General features: G+C 34.3%; 1 protein-coding gene across 1 annotated transcript; it reads left to right on the top strand.

Annotated features, from left to right (window-relative positions):
* The first annotated feature begins 3,789 nt into the window (after positions 1–3,789).
* On the top strand, positions 3,790–7,555 carry LOC121908918. Its single transcript, XM_042429251.1, has 4 exons — positions 3,790–4,216; positions 5,709–6,017; positions 6,150–6,224; positions 7,176–7,555. Exons 1-4 carry the CDS (start codon positions 4,081–4,083, stop codon positions 7,322–7,324), a joined length of 669 nt encoding a protein of 222 aa, XP_042285185.1. The 5' UTR covers positions 3,790–4,080; the 3' UTR covers positions 7,325–7,555.
* The last annotated feature ends 1,602 nt before the right edge of the window (positions 7,556–9,157 follow it).

Here is a 9,157-nt window from a genome sequence, read left to right as displayed (position 1 = left end):
CTGTGTGTTTTTAAACAGTATTTGGACTTTGCTTTTTATCCTTCAGTGATTTTAATTGTTATAAATTGTATATTTATATTGTTTTCAATATGTTCTACAACATGTGATGCAATTGTCATTTTCAAGTGTGATAATCTCAATAATCTGATTAGTTACTTGTAAATAAACTGCATTTTGTCTTACTGTAGATTTTGTAATATTAGAATAAGAATTGAATATATCTAACTAACATGGAAGGAGTCTCTGTCTGTCTCTCTGTACATACACATATATATGATATATTTACTCTTTATACACATTTGGGGCCATGAAAACAAAAGTTTGAAGAGACTAGTAGTAGTAGAAGCAATGTGTTGTTGCAGCCACATGAGGGCAGCAGTGTAAAGGTTTTATTACTGACAGCTCAGCACAGAGCAGATAGACGTAATATAATATAAAGTGGAGAATGAGATATAAACTACAGCTTTAAAGTCTAATAAAATGTCAGAAAAACATAAATAATATATAATTTAATGTGTAAAATATATTATAAATATTATATAATAAAAAGGGAGAGAGTTACTTTTGGTTTTGCTCCTGAAAACAGCTGAACATGTAGACTGGTGCAGGTTGTATTTGGTACCAACCTTTTATTTAATAATCATGAATAAATATTCAGTTATTTACAAGTAAGCTGAATTTTCTCTTATTGCAGAGTTTGTAATATTAGAATTATTATTGAATATTATACAAAAATTAACATTAGAATATTAGACTTAAAACAACTCTGAAATAAAAACATAGAAGAGATAATAATGAATCTGAAAAACATATTTTTAAATACAGTTTTCTTTGTATCAAAGCATATGAAGCTGAAAGTTATTATTATTATTATTATTATTATTATTATTATTATTATTATTATTATTATTATTATTATTATTAAGAATAACAACAAAAGTTTCCAAAAATAGCAAATCTGTCAGGATGAAATTTGAGGAAATGTGTCTAAACTCAGTGTTAAAAGAGAGCGTCAATGAATGCATGATACCATCAGATGATGCAGGAAATTCAATTCATTTATTAAAGTGGATTAAATAAATATAAGGGGAACATTTAAAGGTTAAAATCACAGTTCAGGAGGGGCTTTGTGGATTTGTAGTTTTTTTTTTATTTTCATCACATCTGTTCTACAAACAACAGTGAACAATCTGTGTTGCTAAATTCACCACCAACCTGAACGTGTTTGTGGTTCCATGAATGTTTTTGTGTTTTGTTGTGTCCCAGATTTTTGATCTGCTGCCAGATTAAAATCAAGATGAAGAAAGTGAAAGTGAAGCACACAGAGAAACAGAGACATGGAGGAAAACATATGATTAAAAAATAAGAGTCAAATCATTTTAAAAACCAGTTGAGATAATATCAGTCCGTCTCTGCTCTCCATCACTTTCACTGTTAAACTAATATGAGTTTGTGTTTCTGCTTCTTTTAAATGCAGCTGTAATGATTGTAAATATTTGAATAGAGCTGATAAATTCTCACATTAACACCTGTGAACAATCAAACAGTGATGTGTCAGTGACGTCCATCTCCATGGTAACTGTGTGCAGCCTGTTGCTCCCCCACTCAGAGGAAAACCACACAGCAGCAGCAGCAGCAGCAGCAGCCTTATCTGTCCGCCGCAGGGGCTGATGGGAGGTTTGAGGAGCTGCTAGAAACCACGTGGCCCTCGTCTGATCTCACAGCTCGTCCTTGTTTGGCCTCAGCTGCATCAGAGCGCCACTTCTCCCCAGGTTCACCAGAGGAAACACCACTGCACAAAATGCTTTTCCTCCCAGCTGCTGCTCTGTGCTGTCTGTGTTCAGGTGAGTGTTTCCAGCCAATCAGGAGCCAACAAACTCAACCTTTAACAAACACTGTCACACTGACCTTCATCTGTGTGTCTGTTTCTCTACAGCGCTGGTTGCCATGGCAGCAGACCTGATTCAGAAAGATTTAACATTGACCAGGAGAGTTGGTAAAAAAGTCTCCTTCAGCTGTGGAGGAACTAACCAGTGTGACTATGATGAAGTATACTGGTACCAGAAGAAAGACAAAGAAACATTCACAAGGATTCTTTATATTGACAAGAGTAATGGTAAAATAGAAAGACCTTACAATCACCCTCAGGAAAATGATTTCTCAGCTGTAAATAAAGGGAAGGGCTGTGACGTGAAGATCCAGAAAGTTAAACTCTCACATTCAGCCACCTACTACTGCTCCTGTTATAAAAGTGGTTCCCACAGTGAGAAATGATCCCTGCAGCCTGTACAAAAACCTCCAGATGAACAGATGTCAAACAGTGTTTGTGACAGGAAGAGAGCAGTAAACCACAGCCCAGGTTCACATATTTCACCTCCATCTCAGCCAGAGTCACTAACAAACTGAGCTGAGGACTAAATGTTTGTCTGTTGGTGTCAGGATTTTGATTTAAACATTATATTTCATTGATATTATTTATCAGCTATTTCAGCAGGTTTCCTGTTGTTCCACACAGTGAGAACAAAGGAGCAACACAGAAGCACAATGATACAACAAGATGATGACAAACAAACAAAAAAACAACAATATACACAGATAAAAGAGACAAATAATGGAGAGATCAAAAGTGAAACTTTATTAACATTTGATTTAATAACAAAAATTGAGAAAATAATAAATAGAAAAAGATGTTTGACAGAGTTGAAAGTTTGAGATGAAGATAAAAATGGTCTTCTTTGACCTGCTGCTGGAATAAAGTTCAATAATTAATGAAAACACTTCCTGTGTCTCTTTCACAATAAAAGCCTTCAGGCAGCATTCTTCACGTCACATCTTTGAGCAGATTTGAACAGATAATTTCACTTTAGTAAAAGATTCAACACAATTCTTGGATTTATGACAATTTCCCCTCAACAGAAATGTGGTAAATGTAAATGGATTTTGCTCTGTGAGCAGCTGAGACTGTCTTCACAAGAGAAACGACAGCAGACACTGTTTCTTTCTATTAACACGACCACCATCATTTCCTAACTTTAACCACGTGTTTATTATTGTAACCATGACGACGCAGCTCCCCTCATCTTAACCAGGAAGTCATTTTAACCCAAACCATGATCTTTACCTAAACCTAACTAAACCTTAACCACAGGTTCTGATGTTTACTGTCCATATTCTAAGACAAATGGCTCCACTACAGCATTTACTATTAGAAATTTAATCCTTTATGTGATTCAAAATGTTAAACATCAATTGATTGACAAGCAAACAAAAACTACGTCTCCTATGAAAATGTACCTGCATGGCAGCACAGGTACTAATGTCATCCTAACTTGGTTTAGTTCATAATACTCAACAAATCTCCTCAAATGTGAACTTTACAACTTTTGAACTTTAATATTTTCATTTAACAAAACAGTAAAGTTGCAGCCGGACAGATAAACAATGAGCTGAAACTCACTATAAAGCTCCGTAAAGCCGAGAGGAGCTGCAGAGTCACTGATAATTCTCTGTAGGTTCATCACTACGAGCCACGACCAACACATTACACACTGACACATCATGGTTATTATAAAAATATTGATTATAGCAACTTTAAGTAATTTGCATCAATACAAATGTCAGTTTGATTTTAAATGAGTTCTTAGTTGAGTTTAAATGTTGACCTGATGGTGGCGCTAGAGGAAAAGTCAGAGGATCAAAGTTATTATAATTCATCCTGAGGGGAACATGAATATTTCTACTAAATTACATGACAATCCATCCAATAGATGAAAAGATATTTCAGTCTGGACCAAACATGTCAACCTGCTGGTGGCGCTAGATTCAAAGTTAGAATCAATCAAGTCAAATAAATAATTGAATCCTCTGGGGACCGTGAACGTCTGCACAACATTTAATGAACAATCCATCCGTCCTTTGATCCACAATCAGATCCAATGGATCTGCACTTAAGTGGTGGACCGACCAACCGACTGACATTAGCATCCATATAGTCACACTGCTAATGTGGCTAAAATCAAATAAAAGAAGAGACAGTCATGTTGATATGAACATTAGAGAAACACATCATGGAGATGAAATATGATACTGGTTCATAATTTGGATTCGTTCACCTCAGCTGACACATTCAACAGCAGACAGGTTTTTGTCACAGTCTCATTCACTGTGGGAGGAGATGACTACCTCATCTTTGGCTCTGGAACTAAACTGTATGTAGGTAAGACTAAACTTTCATTTTCCTTCAGTTGTTTTATTGAACAAGTTGAAAATGTGTTTTTAGTTTTAGTTTCTGCTGCTTCAGGCTTTACATGTTAGTTTTTTCATATTTAGTAGAGAATTCTTGATGCAGCCATTCTTCCATAAAACTAATCAATAACTCCTGAAAAGAGCTTCAAATCTCACTGCACACCACAAGTTCTTCTTTATTTATGCATCACATCAAAGTTTGTTTACAGCCAAAAAGTCTGATATCAGTAATGTTACAAATAAACAGTATTTAATAATCTCACTGATTCAGCAGCAGCTCCTGTTTATTAAAAACAAGATGATATATGATGTGAAACATCATTTAATAAATGTTCCTAAATGTCATTTTAGAAGCAAATAGTGATAAATATATTGTGTGTTAAATATACAGTATATATTTGTAAATGGTAAAATGTATCTCATGATAATTGTGTGTTTATGATGATAAATATGTCTTTTAGTGGAAGATAAATTAATGCATGAAGGCAAACTCATTTTAAATGTGTGATGAAGCTAAATATAATTTATAGATAAAATGTATAATTGTATATCTTAATCTATATTTAATATAAATCATATTGGTTTATGAAATCAACATGATGTCAAATATATAATGTAAAAACATATTTTAGAAAGTGTTTGATAGAAAATATAATGAATCAGATAATTTACATGTTGTCATTTAATTAAGAATATATATTATTATATTATATTTTATTTACATATCTGAACATGTTGTGGTAATTGTGTTTCATATAAAAGCTAAAACTCTTTAAAAAGTTGTTAAAAGTATTGATGTATTGTGTGTCTGATTAGAGTAAAGTATATGCTGGTAAATATACTTCATATAAAACACTATAATCATTTACAAATGTAACATAAATATAATATATTTTAACCAAGTAATAAAACTATACTTCAAATCTTACTAAGACAAACATCATCATATTATATTATATTATATTATATTATATTATATTATATTATATTAGTTGTATCTGAACATGGTAGTCGTGGTGGTGGTAATATTGTTTTAAGTAAAAGATAAAACTCATGTTAAAATTATTTATTGATTTTTATTAATTAAAGTATATGTTGGTAAATATATTTTACATAAAACACTATAATCATCAGCAAATGTATTTTATATGAGGCTGTTATGTCATGATATATTTTATATTTTATAAACTCTATTATATTAGTAACTAATGTTGTGGTAAATATTGATAAAGTGGTAAATGATGTTTTAATCTTTATATATGACATATGATGAGCTTCCATGATGCTTTAGTTTGATATGATTATTGATACAGTGTCCAGTAGATGATGTTTGTGGTGTATTGATGAGTAGTTTAGTGATCATGTAGTTTCCAGGATCAGACTGAATGCAGTGCAGTGCTGTAAGCTGCTGTTGACTGTGTGAATGTGTGTCTGTGCTGCTTGTTGCTGCTGTCAAACTTCAGTTGAGCAGGTAGTGAAGCCCGTGGTGAGCGTGTACCCAGCAGCATCCAGAGCCCACCTGGAGGGGAAGAGCTCCCTGCTGTGTCTGGCCTCAGCCATGTCTCCTCCTGTGGTCCAGTTCTCCTGGAAAAGACAGAAGAAGAACGGCCCGCTGGAGAATCTGACCCTTGCTGAGGGACAGCAGCTGGAGCTCAGAGAGCCGGGACGCATTGCCTCCATCCTGCTGCTCCATCAGCAAGAGAACAGCACATATAAATACCACTGCTACGTCAAGCACGAGGGGATAACAGTGGAGGCCCAAACAGAACAAGGTAATGAAGGCTTGGTGACTGTGTTCAGCAGTGATTCAGCTTCATCTGGAGACGCTGTCAGAGAGAGCAGAGGAGCAGAGCACTGACATTTCTCACTGCAACTCCAAACATTTGACTCCTTTTGTGTTTCAGAGCTTCCAGCTCCAGCAGCCTCCTGTCCTCCAGAGAGAGAGCCAGCAGACCTGCCAGCTCTGCAGCAAGCTGACTGTAAGATCACCTGCTGCCTCTCTGCATGCTCTGACAGCTCCAATGTCCTGCTGCAGTTAGGGCTGCATATCAGTCTGTTCACTTTCTGCTCATCATTGAAGGATTTAAACATACACTCCCTGATTCTGTTAGAGTGTCCCACAGCACAACAAGTCCCACTGAGAGAGCTTTCACTTCACAGGCTGACAAATAACACCTTTTGGGGGCGCTATACTCAGTTTTAGGCCTCCAGGGTGATAGAACAAGTTTAGGGAGTATATCTTAAAGCTCCACTAATCAATAGTTTTATATTAAGAATGAATCTAATGACTAAATGAGCTTTTTAGCCTCTTTTAGCTCCTAGTTGTGGTTTTGCAGCACATTTCCTGTCTGCTTCAGTCTCAGTGTTTCCAGCAGCAGCAGCTGTTTCCTGATAAACCCACTGTACACTAGCTGCCCAGCAGCAAACAGCAGACAGACCATAATATGTCAGAGAGGAGTTTGTTAGCTTGTTGTGGACTTCTTCTGCCCCCAAGTGGTAAACACTTCAAATCTATAGTAACCTGTGTGTTTTTAAACAGTATTTGGACTTTGCTTTTTATCCTTCAGTGATTTTAATTGTTATAAATTGTAGTTAGTTGTGGATTCAAAAGTTATTTTAAGTTGAAAACAGGAAATCAAATCCTGTTTGGGGCCCCTAAAAAGCTGGGTCCGGCCCTGACTTGTTGTATTTAATAAGGGCCTTTGAGCTGTCAGTCAAACTGTAGTCGACCCCTGTCTTCATGTAAAGCTGGTCGTCCCGTCTGGAAAAGTCCAAGTTCTACTGAAGAAAATGTGATGATATTGTGATGAAATGTCCACAGTTGAACAGACTGAAACAGTGTGGAGAGAAGACTGACCTGTGTGTGTGTGTGTGTGTGTGTGTGTGTGTGTGTGTGTGTGTGTGTGTGTGTGTGTGTGTGTGTGTGTCAGTGTCCTTCCAGTCTCAGTACCAGGTGAAGCTGCTCTGTGTGCTGTACACAGTGCTGATAGTGAAGAGTCTGGTGTACTGCTGTGGACTCTCTCTGCTGATGATCCTCAGAAACAAGGGACCGTCCACCAACTGCACACATGCTGACTGACTGTTTTCTGCTCGCCTTTTCTCACCATCACATCTCATCAATTCATCTCATTTATCACTTTGATCAGTGTTCACAAATGTCACTTATGACGTCTTGTGGTTGGTTTTACATTTTCTCTCTTCATGCACAAGTTAGATACAGTTGTGCTGAATATATAAATACATATATACACATATATATTTACAAATTAAACCTTAACAGTAACTTTTTTATCTCAAGTTTGTTTTGTTTCCTACTTTTAATGTTGACTTGTATTGTACAAAAAATAAAAATAAACATAGAAAATATAATTTAGTTTTTAGTATTTTTCAAACCTTTATTACATTTATTATTTTGTGTTTAATACATTCCACAAAGTTAGATTTGTCTTTTTAATTCATAACTTTGATATTCTTAATAAACTTTAACATCACAGTGTTTGTGTTTTATGAAGTTCTTTGGTTTTGTTGATTTTCCTTCAAAATAGGGTTCAAATTTGTGTCTCTGGACTGATTTTAATGTGTTATGCCCCAAAAAATACAGTATATTTGCAAATAACACCTGAAAATTTACTAATTATATAATTTTATTGCAGTGTTATAATGCTCTAGTTTATTCCCAATCAATAGTAACTTCTCAATGAACAATAAAAAAACATATAATTAAATAAGAACTATGGTTAAATATTTTACACCTTTCATTTTTTATTTAGTTGATTATCTTGTTGTTGTAACTTATCATACAATTGTCATTTTTAAATGTGATCACTTCAATAATCTGTCTAGTTATTTGCAAATTGGTTGAATTTTCTTTTATTATAGATTTTCTAATATTAGAATTACATTTGAATATATTTAACTAAAATGGAAGGAGTCTCTGTCTGTCTGTATGTATGTGTGTCCTTCGATTTTTCTCTACAACAGTTCATCCGATCGACTTCACACTTGTCTGGTGTTTTGCTGAGGACACAATGAAGTGCAGCGTCGAGTGTGAAGTTGTTTGGATGAACGGTTCTCGAGAAATCCGCAAGCAGCAACACCAGAGGCCAAGTAATCAACTCATTCATAACAGACATATTTTGAACAAGCACTGCACTAGTACAAATTAATATTAGAATATCAGAAATAAAAGCAACTTTAAAAAATAAAGATCTTAATGAATCTGAGAACAGACATTTTTTAAAACCTTTTTTAGTTAAAAGCACGTGAAATTGAACTTTGATTTATAAACTGATATTTAGTAGCAGATAATATTGTGAAATTTTATTAAAGATATTGGATTATGCAGAATGGTGGTAAAAAAGATTCATTCATTAGACTACAAATAGCCTCTAAATGATTGTAACTGTAACACAAATATTCAGATCAGACTAAAATGATGTATGTTACGCAAAATATTTACAGTGGAAAAACATATTTGGATCATATTTAAGTAATATTTAGTCTAAATATCTTATATACTTTATTTTATATATTCATATTGTATATAGAATGTATATGTCAAATAATCGGGCTGTTTAACTGCAGGGCGCAACATGTGGAAAAATAAATGACCCAAAAATAACAAAAAAAGAATGAAAAATGATGAAATTACATCCAGCTGTTTTTTCCTACAGAGGTGAAAAGTAAATAAGTACATTTACTCAGTTAATGTACTCAAGTACAGTTTTACAGTACTTGAGTTTTTCCATTTTAAACTACTTTAAACCTCTACTACACAATACTGCAGAGGACAATATTGTATTTTTGTTGCTGTAGTTACTTTTGAGATTAATATTTTAAATTTAGATGAAAATAAAAGATATAGTAACTTAAAAAATACAATAAATCAGTAAAGCAGTGTGTAGTTGTGTCT

This window comes from Thunnus maccoyii, chromosome 12 (genome assembly GCF_910596095.1).
Source record: "Thunnus maccoyii chromosome 12, fThuMac1.1, whole genome shotgun sequence".
NCBI classification, from domain to species: domain Eukaryota; kingdom Metazoa; phylum Chordata; class Actinopteri; order Scombriformes; family Scombridae; genus Thunnus; species Thunnus maccoyii.
Note: the sequence above shows the minus strand (reverse complement) of the source record. Positions and strands in the feature narration are given on the sequence as shown.

Excerpts from the sequence above, each read along its gene's own strand:
- LOC121908918 (XM_042429251.1), top strand. The coding sequence starts at position 4,081 with ATGATACTGGTTCATAATTTGGATTCGTTCACCTCAGCTGACACATTC. Across the intron at positions 6,018-6,149 it reads GGAGGCCCAAACAGAACAAG|AGCTTCCAGCTCCAGCAGCC; the intron begins GTAATGAAGGCT and ends TTTGTGTTTCAG. Across the intron at positions 6,225-7,175 it reads AGCTCTGCAGCAAGCTGACT|TGTCCTTCCAGTCTCAGTAC; the intron begins GTAAGATCACCT and ends TGTGTGTGTCAG.